General features: G+C 45.6%; 2 protein-coding genes across 2 annotated transcripts in view; one reads left to right on the top strand and one right to left on the bottom strand.

Annotated features, from left to right (window-relative positions):
• Positions 1-1,473: 1,473 nt before the first annotated feature.
• On the bottom strand, positions 1,474-2,126 carry LOC147423992 (uncharacterized). Its single transcript, XM_086501045.1, has one exon. It carries the CDS (start codon positions 2,039-2,041, stop codon positions 1,619-1,621), a length of 423 nt encoding a protein of 140 aa, XP_086357171.1. The 5' UTR covers positions 2,042-2,126; the 3' UTR covers positions 1,474-1,618.
• Positions 2,127-2,145: 19 nt separating this feature from the next.
• The window catches only part of LOC147423991 (amino acid transporter AVT1C-like), a 90,405-nt gene continuing 74,083 nt past the window's right edge, over positions 2,146-18,467 (top strand). Inside the window, exon 1 of the mRNA XM_086501046.1 lies at positions 2,146-4,566. Within this exon, the coding sequence (XP_086357172.1) occupies positions 4,484-4,566 (83 nt within the window). The 5' untranslated portion in view covers positions 2,146-4,483. The remainder of the gene's footprint in view (positions 4,567-18,467) is intronic.

The raw sequence follows: 18,467 nt of genomic DNA, 5'->3' as shown, positions 1-18,467 counted from the left end.
CTGCCACCCCTACTCCACTAGAGCCCTAGGCTCGGAGGGTGGCTCTGCATCTGTACGCTGTGCCGCTGGCTGTGGCTGCGGGCCAGCCTTGGCAGGCTGGGGCTGAGGTTGTGGTGCAGGTCGCGGCCTCCTCCGTGGACAGGCCTTCGCTAGATGGCCCATCTATCGGCAAATGAAGCACTGGTTCAGGAGGCCCGAGTACTCCATACTCTGTCGAAACCAACCCCCACTCACCCGAGGTAGAAGGATAACCTTCGGTAGCGTGTGGATATCTCTGACCAAAACTCAAACTGAGGGAATGCCAGCCGCCTTGGCAGCTACTGATGCTGCCGTGCGAGGTGTCTCCAGGACAGTCCCAATGGCGGAACGGATCCTGGAAAGAAGTGGTAGGTACTCCCTCCGTAAACCCGGAAAGCAGTCTGAGATGGGGATGTCTGCCTCCTCTACTAGAACATCCGAAGTTGGGTCAAAACCATGTCGCCACTGTTGAAAGTGGGCACGTGATGCTCGGATGGCCAGTGGACTCATAGCTATGACCTTGGACGCCATCTCGGAGGACTCAAACTCGATCTGATAATAACCGCGTCCGAGAATCTGACATCCAAAATCTTTCCCACCTCTGCGAGAAGGCGGCCTGGAGAATGTCTTGCAGCTCTCCTTTGCTAGGTCGGGTGCCGAGAATCTTGCAGATGACCGAGGTCGCCTGCAATCGCTCTACCTCTGCGGCAAGGCTCGCTTGCTCTGTAGGCGAGAGAGCCAGTTGAATGGTGGGCTCAGCGGGGTCGGGCGAGGGGGCTTCTAGCGAGTCCCTCTGTGGCGAAGCTGGAGCCTCCATCTATGTCTACTGCTGTGGCGTAAGGAGGGGACGACGGAAGGGTGCTGCAATTGGGCGCGCCAACACTGCTCCAAGGAGTTGAAACAAATGCCGAAAGTGCCGAACTGCAAGGAGTATCCGAGGAGGAGGACCCAAATTGGCGGCCGAACGGGCCGAAGCGGGGGGGGGGGGATATCGCGGGCTGGGGCAAGCGGGCAGGCAGCGAAAAAAGCTGGGGCTGAGGACGAGCGGACGTGTCGGGATAGGGGTAGCGCGAGGGGGGGCAGCGGGGGCTGAGGGCAGGCGGGAGGGCTGGGATAGGGGCAGTGCAAGGGGGGGCAGCGGGGGACTGAGGGCAGTGGGCAGCGCTGGGGGGTGGGTGGGTGGCGATGGCGCAGCGGTGAGTTTACAGCAGCAGCGAGCGCGCGTATAATTCACACTCATTACGATTGTTGGTGAGATTTACAACTGGGAAGTCGCTCCTCTAAAACTTCCTCATTCGATTCCACTGTACGAGGCGTGTCAGCCTTCTCCGAATTCAACGTCCCCATGCATTGTTGCACTCCCCAAACACAAGGGTAAAGAAGGGGAACAGGGCCCGTCGGGCGCTCATCAACGTGGCTCTCACTCGAGCAATCTTCACCCAGCACATCTGGCTTGCAAGCCATCAATTCCTCATCCCGGGGAGCATAAGAGTTACCACAAGTATCCACATCCATATTACCACCGTCATCAAGAATAACCCCTTCGCTCGGGAACATTGCATTCAATTTCTCGGCCAAATACTGTTCCTCCATTTCAACCTTAAAAAAACAGATCATCATCTCCTCTCATTTCATCCCCACATGATGCATTCGTATTCACCTCTTCTTTCGATTTTGCTGCTTCTTTGGCCAGCTTATCATGCATAAGGGACACATTCTCAAAAAACCTGGTTATCACCTGCTCTTGCCAACGGAGTTCGTCCTCCATGTTTGTTTTCTTTCCTTCGAGTACCTTTCTCTTACCCTCCATCTGCATCGCATCTACATCTCGATGGTACATCTCCATGATTCTGGAGCGTGTTTGAGTCAAAGCCTGCATAGCATCTTGCACCGTATCCCATTCATATCCCCGTTCTCCGCTGCTCCATCCATCATAACATGCCAGCAAACGGCGCATAGCTCTTTTGAAACATAAGAACGCCACGTCCACATTGAACCACGCCTTTAATGAGGCCATCTCCATAGAGAGGCAAAAAATTCACTAACAACTCTAGGGAAGAAGCAATACTCGCAACACAAATCAATTCCAACTGCATTCACCCATGCTTGCACCTTGAAAGCTGGTCACCTTATGCAAGACCTTCACATGGGTTTGAGAATCCATGATGTAATTGCTAGTCACGGCCGTTGGAGGGGAATGTCATGCTTAACGGTGAATTGATCAATATGTATGCTGAATGTGGTGCCCTCACGCAACTACAAAAAGTTCTGGATGAGCTTTTTCTATGAATTGTCGCCTTTTGGAGCATGTTGATTGACATGGTTGTGGCAAGGCAGATCTCGGCTATTTTAACCACATGAAAAGTGAGGGTTTCTCAACATACAAAGTCTCTTGGCGTGCTTCTATACGACCTTGTCATGTTGTATGTTATGTTGCATGTCAGATACATTGAATGATGGGAATGGCATCTCTTGGAATCCACTGGTCGCGAGATATGCACCACAGGAGCACGACCAAAAATCTCTAGGCTATTTTCAGCTTTCTATCTAGAGTGTGGACTCTTGGAATGCATTATTGCAGGATTTGCCCTACTGGAGAAAGCGCCTCTCTCTAGATGCAATGACCTACGCATGCATCTTGAAGGCATGTGGCTCTACGCAAAATGCTGATATGGGCACAAAAATTCACAATTATATTGTTAGTCAAAGGATGTTGTAAAAAGATATTGTGCTTGGAACTATCTTGGATGTATGCCAAATGTGGTGCTTTTGAGAAAGAACAAAAAGTACTTGAGGAGCTTCCTGTCCAGAATGTCGTTTCTTGGAATGCATTGATTGCAGGATGTGTGCAACAAGAGTAGGGCTCGAAAGCTCTTGGATGTTTTCAGTGGATGCAAAGCAACTGTATCTCTCCAAATTTAGTCAGTTGTACTTTGGTCTTGAAGGCTATGCTTACATTTTGAAGGCATGTGGCTCTACGCAAGTGCTCGAAGAGCTTCCTGTCGGGATTGCGGACTCTTGGAATGCATTGATTGCAAGATTTGACCCATAGGGGCAGGGCAAAAATTCTCTAGCAGATGCGAAGCGGGGGCCTCTGTCCAAATGCAATCACCTACGCATGCATCTTGAAGGCATGTGGCTCTTTGCAAGATGCTAATATGGGTACAAAAATTCACAATTATATTGTTAGTCAGAGGCTCGTGTAAAAGGCTGTTGTGCTTGCCACTATCTTGGTCGATATGTATGCCAAATGTGGTGTGCTTAAGAAATCACAAAAAGTGCTTTAGGGCCAAAAAGCTCTACGCCATTTTCAGCGGATGCAAACAAGTGTATCTCTCCAGCTGGCAATCACCTATGCATGCATCTTGAAGGCATGTGGATCTACACCAAGATGCTGATGCGGGTACAAAAAATCACAAAGATGCTGATGTTGAAAAAAGATGCCGTTCTTGGAACTGCCGTGGTCGATATTTATGCCAAATGTGGTGCTCTTCAGAAAGCACAAAAAGTGCTTGAGGAGCTTCCTATCCAAAATGTCGAGTCTTAGATGCAATAATTGTGGGATACGCACGATAGGAGCAAGGCCAGAAAGCTCTATGCTGTTTTCACGGATTCATCTCTTCAAATTCAATCTGAATGCATATGCTTGTGCCTTGAAGGCCAGTGGCCTTACACGAGCCGTTGACATGGGTGAGTGTATTAACGAGAAGATACTTGACCAGCACGCTTGGTGAAGGATGTAATGCTTGGAAATTCTTTGGTTGACATGTATGCCAAATGTGGTACTGTCACGAAAGCATGAAATGTTTGTGATGGGCTTTCTCTCCAGAGTGTCATCACTTGCAATATGTTGGTTGCAAGATATGCCCAATATGCCTATCTCGAGGGTATCAGAATCGACGATGTGATTGCTAGTCGGGGGCTGTTGGGAGTACGATGTCATGCTTGGCGGTGGTTTGATCAATATTGTGGTTCCCTTTTACGAAACGTAATGCTTGGCACTGCCTTGGTCGACATCTATGCCAAATGTGGCAGGGCCATGGAGCCCTGGGCTGGGCTGTTTCCAATAGATGCAAAGCGAGGGCATCTCTCTAGATGCAATTACCTATGCTCATATAGATGTTTGATCCTAGCTCGATCTTACTAAGAAAGCTCTGAACTTTTTTTCGTCTTGATGGTTTCTCACTAGGCAAAAACGCTTGGAGTGCTAATATAGAACTTTGATGCCTAGCTCCCTCTTACTAAGAAAGTTCTAAACTTTGCACGCTGTCGTGGGAATGGCACGTTCCCTCGTATTATTAAAATTGGGGAGGACTGTGCAAACTCCCTCGTGCAAGGAGACTTGCATGTTTTCTTTTTCTTCCAAACATAAAAAGGGGACAACATCTAAAAATGAACATATTTTAAACGATCCGTATCACTTCATATAAATTCTAACCCTTCTTACGGTTCTTTTGCGAGGTACATGACTCAAAATTGTTGCATCACAATCGTAACGCACTTGAGACAGTACCGATTAAGAAACAAAAAAACTTGCTTTGACGAAAGGTAACAAGCTCTCTCTCTCTCTCTCTCTCTCTCTCTCTCTCTCTCCATTTTCTTCTCCAAGAAAATATACACTTGTTGAATCTTCAAATGACGCAACGATGCTTACACAAATAACAAGAATGCACAAAATAAAGCGAGATTGAATCAAAGAATTATTACAATTTAATAGCTAAGGACATATTTAGACATATCAAGATTGAGACATCAAGATCGTGGCATTGTAAACACAAGAAAACAAGAACATACACGAGAAAAACTTGAGAGAGAGAAATGAAATGATGAAATGATATATTAATGTCTACAAAAGGCCAAAATGACCTATGAGACCAACTGATTACAATGATGAGTCTAGTACCAAGTCTGGGTACAAACAAAGAACTGATCTAGGAGTGCTATCGACTCCTATAGTATCATGCCACAATGGTACAGAATGGGGAAGAGAGAGAGAGAGAGAGAGAGAGAGAGAGAGAGAGAGAGAGAGAGAGAGAGAGAGAGAGAGAGAAATGAAATGAAATGTTATATTAACGTCTTCAAAAGGCCAAAGTGACCTATGAGACCAGAGAGTTACAATGCGGTGTATCTGATACAAAGTCAGATTAACAAAATAAATTAAACTAGGATAACAAAATATAAATACTGCGGGATCCTAAACTAAGTAGAAGACAATATGGGAGGGGAGTAGAGATCCATCTTCATCTGCACTCTGGACGACGAAAGAGTATGGCTTGAATCTTTTGCCATAGCCTCCTTCGAAATTGTGTAGCTCCTCTCCTCCCTCGGGGTCGTCTAGATCTCCCTAGCTCCAATTCTCGGTCTATGAGAATGCCAGTAGTGCGGGTAGACCTCTCCACCGTCGCTGGTTGCTCCTCTGTTTGTTCTTTTGGGTGTACAGTATCTAGTGTAAAGGAATCTGTGATCTGTCTCTCTTCACCTCTCCTCAGTAAGGTTTCTCTATGCTTGTGTAACTCAAGTAGATAAAGCCCAAGACATCTTTGATCCTCATAACTCATGACCCTAGATAGAGGCCCAAAACCTTCTCTGAATAGACAGTGAAAACGACCTCGTATCTCATAGTACACTGTGCAATGACATATGTAATGTACTTCTGTCTCTGGCTCTAGATGGCATAAGCGGCATATTCTGTTATTTGCTGGTGTCCCTCTGAATCTTCCAGTCTCAATCTCGAGCTGATGTGAGGACGTGCGTATCTGGCCAATGGCACAACGCAAACCATGCGAAAGATGCGTGTCCATATAGCTAGGTCGAATTACAAACCCATCCCCCGTGAGGTGGAGAAGATGCTCTCTATAGAAAGCCATCTTTGTGCCCAACTCTTGTAACGGCTCTATCCATGTCCTCCTCATGTCCAACTGGATCAAATCTTGACGGATGAGTCTATTAATCTCTACCCGTGTCAGAGACCTCAAGGGTGCCTGAAGAGAGTATTGAAAAGGAGGCAACCTGTCCATGGTGAAACCATGTGTCTGAAAACATGATGTCATCTGAGCATACCAGCATGATGTATCCCCGTTAAGAGCTAATTGTGTGGAGGACTCTAGAGCCACCTTGGCATATCTGTCTCTGGTAGTATCCCACAGACTGTGTACAAAGGAGACTGATCTTGTGAGCGCCTCAATCTCCATAGGGGGGGCAGCTAATTCCGCTCGAATGATATCATGCGGTACAGAAACCTTGGCTCTAATCAGCCGAGAGATCATAGATACTAGGGGCTTCTCCATACGCTTCCACCCATCCTGGCCTATAGAAGGTCCTCAAACCTGCACCCCATATAACATAGTAGAGGCAACCAAAGTATCAAAGAGCCATAACTTTGTCCTAGGTTCCTGGAACTGAACCTGTGAACACATCCTCTCCATTCCTCCCAGAGCCGCACCAGCTCTAGTTAGTCTAGTCTCTGCTACTCTTCTCAAGGAAAATCTCGGCCCAGTAAAGACTACCCCCAGGTAAGTGTATGCATCTGTATACTCCACAATCTCCTGACCATACGTGAAAGTGGGTACTGATCTCCTGACCCATTGCAGTGTGGTGTTAAACACCATAACCTTGGTTTTACCTAGGTTAACACACAATCCACTATCCTCTGCAAAATTGCGTATTGCATCCAACTGTGGTTGCATACCTTCTGGTGAGTCAGATATCAACACAATATCATCAGTATATAGCAACAATGGGATCCACGTCCCTGTCAGCTGTGCACCTCTGTCACCCTCTCTATCGATGTAATCAGACACCTCATCAACATACATACCAAATAGAGTAGGAGACAATGGGCAGCCCTGTTTCACTCCAATGGTAGAGTGAACTAAATCAGATACCCCTTCCGGAGTGCGTACCCGTCCCATCACTGATCTGTACAAAGCCATAATCCCCCAAATCACCTCTATGGGCACCCCCATCTCCTGTAGTCTGCGCATCAATCGAGCTCTTGGTACCATGTCAAATGCTTTACGAAAGTCCACAAAGCTACAATATATTCGTCTCCCATGTGCTCTGCCCTCCTCAATGATGGCCCTGAGTGTCAGAATATGATCAAGAGTGGAGAAACCCCTCCTGAAGCCGGCTTGACCCTTTGCTCGTACCCCCTCGCCCTCTGCCCAATTACTCAAGTGTTCTCCAGGATGGATGCATACAGCCGTGCCAATGTGTGTCCAACCATGATAGTGCGGTAGTTCCTAGGCTCTGTAGGGTCACCAGCCTTGAAGATGGGCACAATATTAGACAATCTCCAAGTCTCAGGTAATCCCTCACACATGGCACGATTGAACAACACTGCAAGAACCTCCATCAGCATATCCCTGGCATGTATAAAGTGCTCCGATACTAGACCGTCATGATCATATGCCTTCCCGGTCTTCATTCTGTCAATGGCCCTTTGTACCATCTCAGGTGTAAAGAAAGTGCTCGTAGCTGGGCAAGGCTTGGTAGGGTCTGGAAGGGGTTCCTGTTCAGGAACCGTATATAATGATGTCGCATATTGGCCCCACACCTTAGGTGAAGTAATCAGTGGGGGAGGGGAGTGCTCATGGAAGAGACGCCATGCCTCTCCTGAGTTCCTACTCAAGAACATCTGATACAAGTCTCGCTCCATTTGGGCTAGGTAAGCTCGCTTCTTCCATCGCACAAGGCGTCGGAAAGCAATCTGAGACTGTCTGTAAGTGATGACTCCTAAAAGAAGATCCCTCTGAAGCTGGTCTCTCATCTCTCTACATTCTTCATCATACCAACTATTCTGGGGCATGCTCCCAGAATTTCGTCTCTTGCCCGGCTGAGTGTGTGGGTATGCCACTGATGCAGCCCCGTGCAATGTCTCAGTCAGTAGCATGGTGCACTCCTCCACTGAGAGGCCTGTACCATTTGTGCCAGCTGTGCCTTCCAATAGACGGTCCCATATCTCCTCTGAATAAATGAAATCAGTCTTTGGAGTAAATGTATAGCGGGTGTGTGACCTGCCTCCTGATGTTTGGGTTGTACTATACTGAAATTTAACGGATAGTGTCAAGAGAGCATGGTCTACTGCTATGCCCACTGGCCTGGCTCCCACTGTGAAATCCTGAATGCAGGGGATAAAGCTCCGCTGTGTCATAACATAATCCACTGTACTGGCCCCATGTCTATGTGGAAAGCATGTGAAACCGGCTGCTCCAGGAAATCGCTGTAAGCCATTAAGTATGGCTAATCCATGTGTAGTCGTCATTTCCATGAGGTATCTCCCATACTCCGTTTGCTCTCTGTCATCTGAGCATCTGTCAAGCCCCAATTCACCCACATTCAACTCTCTAAGCATCTCATCTGAAGTGTCGTAGAAGACTGTTTGCGAGTTCCCCGTTCGGGCATTGAAGTCCCCTGGGAGAATGATATCACCATCCCTAGAAAACTCCCAAATGTCATCATCTAGGATAGAGAAAGGCGCCTGCCCTCTGGATGCGGCATACATTGATGTACTGGGAGGAAAGTAACATATGACAATATATAGGAATCGACCTGTGTCAGGTCTCAGTCTCACCCACATATATCTAGCATGACCATCTCTTCGTACAATATGCAGTAATGGTTGTAGTTCCTCTCTGAATAGCACTGCTACTCCTCCTGAACCTCTACTCCCGTGCTCAGATCTCGCATTTGTCCTGTGAGCTGTTTCCCATCTGTATCCCACCACATGTGGCATTACCTGTCCAGGGGCCTGATGAGTCTCTGAGAAGAACACAATATCCTTGTCTTTGAAACTCTCCTCAAATGCGCCCACGTCCAACCTCATAGACCCATTCCAGGTAGCCATCTTCAGTGTGGTCCCATAGGTCTCGCACCGTCATGCAGTACGCCGCTCTAAAATCACCACCCGTCCATCTCTGTAGAAGGCTATCTTTCCCTTCTCCCTTGCCGCTGTAATCTCTGGCATTACCTCTCTCATATGTGCCAGCTGTGAGAGAGTCAAGTCATCACCGAGGAAAATACCCGTCTTTTTGAGAGTAGGCCTCTTCCTCAAGAATTCCTTCTTCTCTTCCAACGAGGGAAAGCGTAGTATGAGAGCTCTCCCCTTTGAAGACTCACCCGTGCCATCACTTTTCTTACCTACCCTCCATGCCTTTGTGTGCAGAGGCTTTTCCATCCCCATCATGGATGTAAGGCTTGTGACATCTTTCTCCACATTGTTTATGTCTTTGAGACCGGTCACTCTCACATGCAGTGCTCGCATCCGCCTTCTTTGTTCCTCTTCTAGAGTCATGTTGATAAGCGTCGGTGTACAAGGAGTTTCTTGACCTTTCCCTTTCTTGGCGACTTCAATCCATTTTTCAGCCTCGTCCGCCTTTTTCTCTGTCCTTGTTATCATCTCCGCCCATGAAGATGTCTTTGCCACACTCAGTTTCTCTTCCTCTGTGATCATCCTTACCTGTTCCTTAATTTCCTTGATTTCATCTATTACCGAGGGTTGAAATTCGCCTTCCTCTAGTCCATTGTTTACTCTATCAGCAAGCTCCTGTTTAAGGGCTGAGACTTCTTTTTTGAGTACCCGTATCTCGGTGTTTGGGTTCTCCTGTTTGAGGGTTGAGACTTCTTCTTTGAGTGTCTGTATTTCTGCGTTAAGGCTCTCTTTCTCCTTCTTCCACTGTGCGCCCTCATTGAAGACCATCTGAAGTAGGTTGGCCTTCTCCTTCCACCATCCTTCCATCTCTGTTTTCCACTCCTTCATTTCCCTCTCCATCTGCGCCATCCGCTTATTCGTGAGCATGACGGTTGCCTTTGCTCGCGGCTTGCAAACAGGTGAGACATTGGCGGCTTCCGTGTCCTGTGCAGGGTCTTCTTCAAGTGGATCTCTTACGGTGAGGCCCAAAGAATCAGGGTCTTCTTCAAGTGGATCCATTACGGTGAGGCCCAAAGAATCAGAGAGAGAGAGAGAGAGAGAGAGAGAGAGAGAGAGAGAGAGAGAGAGAAATGAAATGTTATATTAACGTCTTCAAAAGGCCAGAATGACCTATGAGACCAAACTCATACAAAAGTGGTGAATCTGTTACAATGTCTGGGTACCTTAGTACTAAAGTACTAAGTGTGAAAATAAATGTGAAAAACTAAATACAAAGTATTAAATAAACTTCTTAGGAGCATTCTAGGTATCTGGCTAGAATGCTTCTAATCCTTGGTTGTAGTCTCCTCCGGTGAAGTGTGCTTCTGCATCTTGGTCGTGATCGTCTCGATTTCCTAAGCTCAGTCGCTCTGTCAATTAGGGTGCCTTTGGTATGAATATGGGTACTCCTTTGTGCTGGCTGTTGGCCTCTTGCTTCTCCTTCCACTCCTGCTTCTCTCGATCCGAAGAAATCTGTGATCTGCCTCTAAGGCTGTAGTGCTCTTTGTCTTCTCATTAGATTATCCCTGTGCCGATGTAGTTCCAGTAGGTACAAGCCTAAGCATCTTTGATCTTGGTATTGCATGATTCTATCTAGAGGTCCAAAGCCTTCTTTAAAGAGGCAATGAAAACGCCCCCGTATCTCATAGTATACTGTGCAGTGGCATATATAGTGTAATTTTGTCTCCGGCTCCCTTCCGCATAACTTGCCGATTCCGTTCTCAGGTGGGATTCCCCTAAATCTGCCAAATTCAATTTCCAACTGGTGTGAGGATGTACGAATCTGACCAATAGCACATCTCAAACCATGAGACAGGTGGGTATCCATGTAACTCGGGCGAATCACAAATCCATCTTCACATAGTTGTAGGAAGTGTTCTTCGTAGTCGGCCATCTTCGTGCCCAATTCTTGTGTAGGGTCTACCCATGTCCTCTTAGTATCCAACTGTATAAGATCCCGTCGGATGATTTTATTAATCTCCGTTCGTGTAATTGCCAGTGATGGAGCCTCAAGAGAGTATTGGAAGGGGGGTAATCTTTCCATAGTGAATCCGTGTCTCTGAAACCACGAGGACTGTTGCGCATACCAGCATGATGTATCCCCTTTCATTGCTAATTGTCGAGAGGATTCGAGGGCCAGTCTAGTATATCGGCAATTATTTGTATCCCACAAACCATGTATAAAGGACACTGATATGGTAAGAGCTTCAATTTCTATCGGAGGGGCCGCTAGTTCCGCTCGGGTAATCGCGTGTGGTACGGAGGCCTTGGCTCTAATCATTCGGGAAATCATAGATACCAAAGGTCTCTCCATTGACTTCCAATTATCTTGATCCACAAATGGTCCCCAAATCTAGACCCCATAAAGCATAGCCGAAGCCACCACAGTATCAAAGAGCCAAAGTTTTGTTCGTGGTTCTTGAAACTGCACTTGTGAACACATCCTCTCCAACCCTCCCAAGGCCGCAGAGGCTCTGGATTATCTAGCATCCGCTGCTTTCTTAAGAGTAAACTTCGGTCCTGCAAATACCACCCCAAGGTATGTGTACGCATCTGTGTACTATCCTGTATCCTGGCCATATGCAAATGTAGGTGCCGATCTCCTAACCCACTGCGGTGTGGTGTTAAACACCATAACTTTGGTTTTACCCAAGTTTACCGATAGTCCACTGTCCTCGGCAAATTTATGTAATGCATCTAGCTGCCTCTGCATTCCATCTGGTGATTCTGCTATCAATACAATATCATCTGCATACAACAACAAAGGGATCCATGACCCTGCAAGTTGAGCCCCTCTGTCACCCTCTCTATCAATGTAATCTGATACCTCATCTATGTACATACCAAATAAAGTAGGGGATAGTGGGCATCCCTGCTTTACTCCAACGATGGAATGAACAATGTCGGAATCCCCTTCTGGAGTACGTACATACCCAGTTACTGACCCGTATAAGGCCATGATCCCCCAAATAATCTCTTTGGGGACCCCTAACTCTTGCATCCTGCGCATAAATCTGGCCCTTGGTACTGTATCAAAATCTTTCCTAAAATCCACAAAGCAACAATACATCCTTCACCCGTTTGCTCTTCCTTCCTCAATAATGGCTCTGAGCGTAAGAATATGATCTAAAGTGGAATAACCCCTTCTGAATCCAGCTTGCCCTGTTGCTCTTATGCCCTCATTCTCTGCCCATCTACTCAATTTTTGTTCAAGAATGGATGCGTACAGTCGGGTCAAAGTTTGACCTACCATAATGGTACGGTAGTTCCCGGGTATCATAGGATCCCCTGACTTGAAAATAGGTACGATAGTAGATAATTTCCAAGATTCAGGTAATCCTTCACACATGACCCGATTAAACTGACGAGCAAGGACTTCTGAAAGTAGATCCCTGGCATGGATCAGATGTTTTGCTACTAAACCATCATGATGATATGCTCTTCTTGTCTTCATCTTATCAATGGCTTTTTCCACCATTTTCGTAGTAAAGAAAGTACTAGTAGTAGGGCATGGCTCTAGCGGATCTGGTAATGGAGGCTGTCCAGATACCATATATAATGATGTTACATATTGATCCCAGATCTCAGGAGAAGTAATCGTCGGAGGCGGTGAGTGCTCTTGAAATAAGCGCCATGCCTCATGTGAGTCCTGACTCAAGAAGAGCTGATATAAATCCTTCTCCAGCTTGGCTAAAAATGCCCTTTTCTTGCGACGTACTATACACCGAAGAGCAATCCGAGACTGCTTATATGTGATGATCCCAAGTGTAAGCTCTTTCTGGACCTGGGTTCTCGTCTCTCTGCATTCCTCGTCATACCAGCTGTTTTGAGGCATGTTCCCATCTCCTCTCTTCTGATCAGGTTAAGTATGTGGGTATGCCTCTTGTGCTGCTCCATGTAGTATCTCTGTTAACTGAGAAGTAATCTCCTCTACAGTATATACTGGCTCGGCTGCCCACATCCTATCATAGATCTTTTCCACATAGACTGAATTAGTTTCTGGCGTGAAAGTATATCTTGTGTGTGTCTTCTTCCTTTGTACTTGAGAGGCACTGTATTGGAAGGAGATTGATAAGGTCAAGAGAGCATGATCCACTGCAATCCCAACCGGTTTGGGTCCCACCTTAAAGTCCTTGATACTAGAAATAAAGCTTGGTGAAGTCATGACATAATCCACTGTACTTGCCCCATGCCTGTGCGGGAAGCATATGAATCCCCCAGATAACGGGAAATTCTCTAGACCATTAAGTATGGCCAAACCATGTATGGTTGCCATCTCCATGAGATGTCTCCCATATTTAGTGTGTTCTTTATCCTGTGAGTTTCTAGTAAGCCCCCTCTGTGATAAATCCACTTCTTTGAGCATTTCTTCAGAAGTATCATAGAATACTGCTTGAGAGTTGGCCGTTCTGGCATTAAAGTCTCCTAAGAGAACGATGTCTCCATCTCTAGAGAACTCCCATATGTCATTATTCAATATGGAGAAAGGGGACTGTCCTTTAGGTGAGGAGTAGACTGAGGTACTTGGAGGGAAGTAGCATATAGAGATATATAGAAATCTACCTGTCTTGGCTCTCATTCTCACCCACATATACCTTGCTTGCTCATCTTTCCTGATAATCTGTAGTAGTGGTTTCAGCTCCTCTTTAAATAAGACTGCTACTCCTCCTGAACCCCGGCTACCCTGTAGAGATCTCGTCTGGTCGACCAGCTGTTTCCCATAAATAACCCTTCACATGTGGCATACGCTGTCCCGTTATCTGGTGTGTCTCTGAGTAGAAAACCATGTCTCTGTCCCTAAAGCTGTCTTCATAGGCACCTACATCTAGCCTATATGATCCATTACAATTCCACGCCGCTGTCTGGAGCATCGCCCCATAGGTCTCGCACCGTCATGCTGAGCGCTTTTCTAGAACCACTACTTTCCCTCCTCTATAAAAGGCGATTTTCTCCTTTTCTCTTGCTTCCCTGATCTCTGGCATCAACTCTTGCATGTGTGCCACTTGTGCCAATGTAAGGTCATCTGCCAGGAAGATACCAGAGAGAGAGAGAGAGAGAGAGAGAGAGAGAGAGAGAGAGAGAGAGAGAGAGAGAGAGAGAGAGAGAGAGAGCATTGATGAGACAGCAACCAGAGCAGCCCACTCGTATGCGTTTTTGGTTACATTTAGGTCTCTCCCATGCCTATCTACAACAGTTTTGGTCATCCATCTGGGATTTACATGCGGCTCGTCGTATTTCTTTTTTCATGTCGATGATTGCACATGTAGGACTTCCAGTTGGGACTTGGCTAGCTACTATGGGTCATGATCCGTTATGTACTGAAGGAGTACGAGCGGAAGTGCGACGCGAGAGAGAGTGCGAGAAGAAGAGCACGACGATATGGTGAACTTGCTCTACTGTAATGTGTAGAGCATAGTGAGTTCTTATTAGGTTTTTACAAAAGAATATGTGTACATACCTGGCGGCCCGCCCACTTACCTGGGCGACCACATTGGGCTTTATATCCCAACAACCTCCCACTTAAAGTCCAATGTGGTACTTTAAGTGTGAGAGAAGCTACTATACAAGCTAATATACAAGAGATGTACTACCCTACACCTAACTGCTTGCGAAAATGCGCAAAGCTCTCTGAGGGAAGTCCTTTTGTAAGTAGATCGGCAGGATTTTCTGTGGTGTGAACTTTGACAAGCTGAAGTTGCTTATCCTCGAGCATTTCCCTGATAAAATGATACTTCACATCCACATGCTTTGTCTTTAAGCGATAAACTGGATTGCGAGCCAATTGTATAGCACTTTGACTATCACAATATAACACAGGCATCTCTTCTTTTATTCCCAAATCTGTTACTAGTCGATTAAGCCAAAAACATACCCTGACGTAGACCTTCGGTTGTCTAAGTCACCTGCATAATCTGAGTGTGTAAAACCCTTTACACTTAGCTCCTGACTCCCATAGCATCTACGCATACTCTTTGTAGCTTTCAGGTACCTCAATATTCCTTTCACTGCCTCCCAATGTTTCTTGCCTGGGTTTGACATGTATCGACTTACTACTCCCACTGCAAATGCAATGTCTGGGCGAGTAGCAATCATTGCATACATCAAACTACCCACTGCAGACGCATATGGAATCTTATCCATTTCAGCTTGTTCTTCCTCAGACACAGGACAATCTTGTTTGCTAAGTTTCACATATGGTGGCAATGGAACACTCAGTGCCTTTTCCTTCTCCATATTGAAACGTCGCAAAACCTTGTCAATATACTCTGTTTGAGATAACCAAATCAACTTCTTTGATCTGTCTCTGTCAATGCGCATACCAAGTATATGACTTGCCTCACCCATGTCTTTCATGTCAAACGATTTTGCCATCTTTGACTTCAAAGCTGAAATTTCTTCCAAGTGCTTGCCAGCAATCCACATGTCATCCACATACAAAATAAGGATCAGCCAACTACCATCCTTAGCCTTCTTTGTATATAGACAGTGATCGAACTCACTACGTTTGTAGCCTTGAGAAAGCATAAACTTGTGGAATTTATGGTACCATGCCCTCGGTGATTGTTTTAAGCCATAAAGACTCTTTAACAACTTTCATACCCAATCTTCCTTGCCTGTCTCAACAAACCCTTCTGGCTGCTGCATGTAAATTTCCACATCTAAATCACCATGCAAGAACGCTCTCTTGACATCCATTTGGTGCAACACCAAATCTAATATGGCAACCAATGGAAGAAAGCATCTCAATGTAGTCATCTTGACCACCGGAGAGAAGACGTCATCAAAGTCAATCCCTTGTTCTTGCTTAAAGCCCTTGGCAACAAGCCTTGCTTTGTACTTTGGCCGACTATCATGAGCGGTGATCTTATACCTGTAAACCCATTTACAAGGTAGAGCCTTTTTGCCCTGTGGTAATTTAACTAGCTTCCATGTCTTGTTTTTATGCAGAGCTGTCATCTCTGACTGCATGGCCAATTGCCAATTCCCGGGAGTCCTTCATTTGCACTGCTTCCTTGTAACATGAAGGCTCATTGCAATCAGTCAACATGACATAGTTCATAGATGGAACAAACCTATCAGGAGGTCGTGTGACACGTCCAGATCTACGCACAATAGGTGGCTCAGGCTCAGCCACAACCTGTGGTTCCACTCTATCCTGTCCTTGCTCCTCTTGAGCCCTGACATTTTGTCTTGCACGTGCAGGTCCATCTTCTTGGAAGACAACTCTTCTAATCTCCTCAACCCTCTCTGGTTTAGAATTATATTTGGATTCATTAAAGTGAACATCATTGCTGCGGACAACCTTTCTGGATTCGGGATCCCAAAGTCTGTACCCCATCTCACTAGAATTACCATAGCCTAGAAAGATGCACTTTCTACTCTTTGGCTCAAGTTTGTTCCTAAATTCCTTTGGAATGTGAGTATATGCCTCACAGCCAAAGACTCTGAGATGCTTGTATGAGGGTATTTTGCCTGACCATACCATCTCTGGCACTGAATCCTTCTGCAAAACCTTGCTAGGAGATCTATTTACAAGATGAACAGCTGTTGATACAGCTTCAGCCGAAAACCCATTTGGCAGCTGTGCATTAGACAACATAATTCTGACCTTCTCTTGTATGGTCCTATTCATTCTCTCAGCAACACCATTTTGAGGAGGATTGTAAGGAGCAGTAAGTTCACGTTTTATACTTTTTGACTCACAAAAGTCCTGAAAGGCCTTTGAAACATACTCTCCACCATTGTCAGTGCGTAAGCATTTAAGCTTCTTGCCACTCTGATTCTCCACAAGTGTCACAAACGTTTTGAAAACACTAAACGCTTCATCCTTGTGCTTGAGAAAGTAAACCCATACTTTCCTCGAGTAATCATCTATAAATGTCATAAAGTAAGAAGCTCCCCCTAGAGATAGGTTAGACATAGGTCCACACAAATCACTATGAACAAGTGCCAACTGTGTATCTCTTCTACTGCTTGTATGCTTATGTGGCTGCTATGTTTTCTTACCATACAGACAATGTTCACAGAATTCAAAATCATTAAATGAAAAGCCAGGCAAATAACCAGAACGAGACAAGATTTCCATTCCCTTCTTGGACATATGTCCTAACCGGCTATGCCACAAAGAAACGTTCGGCTGCTGGGTTACATTGATTACATTTTTAGAGACATTTGATACATAAATCATGTAAAGTCCTCCAGAATTTACTCCATGTGCTACTGTCATAGAACCCTTGGATATCTTCCACATGTTCTATCCAAAAGTGGTGACGTAGCAAGCATCATCAAGTAAACCTGTGCTGATCAAGCTCTTTGTAATTGCGGGAACATGTCTCACATTCTTCAGCGTGAAAGAAGAGCCATTCTGAAACTTCAATTGAACATCTCCAACACCTAAGATCTCACATGTCTGCCCATTGCCTAGCCGAAGATGATCTTTAGTGGTCACATAAGAAGTAAACCACTCCTTGTTTGGAGACACATGAAGTGATGCCCCTGAGTCTATAATCCAGTCACTCAGTGCATTTCCATAAGATGCTGTAAGAAGAGCTGAGTCCATTGTATTCTTCAAGAAGTAGATGTCTCCTGACACTAGACTGTCATCCTCTGCAACAGTGTTTGTCACATTTATTTCTTGAATCTTCACTAAGGAATTGTTCTTCTCACCATGGTCTTCAACTTTCTCTTTGCGTTTTTCTGCTTTCCATTCTCTGCAGTCTCTTTTCATGTGACCCTTCTTGCCACAATGGTAGCATTCTATGTCACTCTTGCCTTTAGCACTGCGGGACTTGCTACGAGACTGATTCCTCTTTCCACCTTTGTACTTTTCTTTGGTCCTTCCCCTGACAACTAAGGCTGTTCCTTTGCCTTTGTCCATTGTCTTTCTATTGGTTTATTCAGTAAGCAGACTTCCTTCTACACCTGCTATGTTCAAACCATCTGGAGGTGCAGAATTACTCAAAGCTGTGCGAAAAGTGTCCCAACTTTCCGGCAATGTGATCAACAGGAACATAGCTCTAACAGGTTCATCAAACATGACACCTTGAGCTGACAACTGACTGTAGATGGTGTTGAATTCATTCAGATGATTGGACATAGGGGTCCCTTCTTTCATCTTCAAGTCAAAAAGCTTCTTAAGCCAGTATACCTGTGAAGCTGCACTCTGCTTCTCATAAAGATCACTCAGCTTTATCCATGCTTGATAAGCCGACATCTCGTTTGCTACATTGAAGTAAACGCTTTCTGCCAAAGTCAGCATAATGGTAGAAAGTGCCAATTCATCCATTTCGTTCCATTCATCTTCGTCCATATCTTCTGGTTTTATCCCCTTGAGCTTTATAGGTTTTATCTGCTTCTTTTGTACCAACACGTGCCAAATCTGCTGCTTCCACAATGGGAAATTGGTTCCATCCAGCTTCTTGATATTGTAAAGAGCAGTGTCCTGTGATCCAGCCATAGTTACGCTTCACAGTAGTTTACTTTCCTGGGAAAAATTCGGCAGAGTTTCCCCTGTAAACTGACCTCTGAACCAATATCAACC

The sequence above is a fragment of the Adiantum capillus-veneris genome, chromosome 26 (assembly GCF_014529385.1).
Source record: "Adiantum capillus-veneris isolate H3 chromosome 26, ASM1452938v2, whole genome shotgun sequence".
NCBI lineage: Eukaryota > Viridiplantae > Streptophyta > Polypodiopsida > Polypodiales > Pteridaceae > Adiantum > Adiantum capillus-veneris.
Note: the sequence above shows the minus strand (reverse complement) of the source record. Positions and strands in the feature narration are given on the sequence as shown.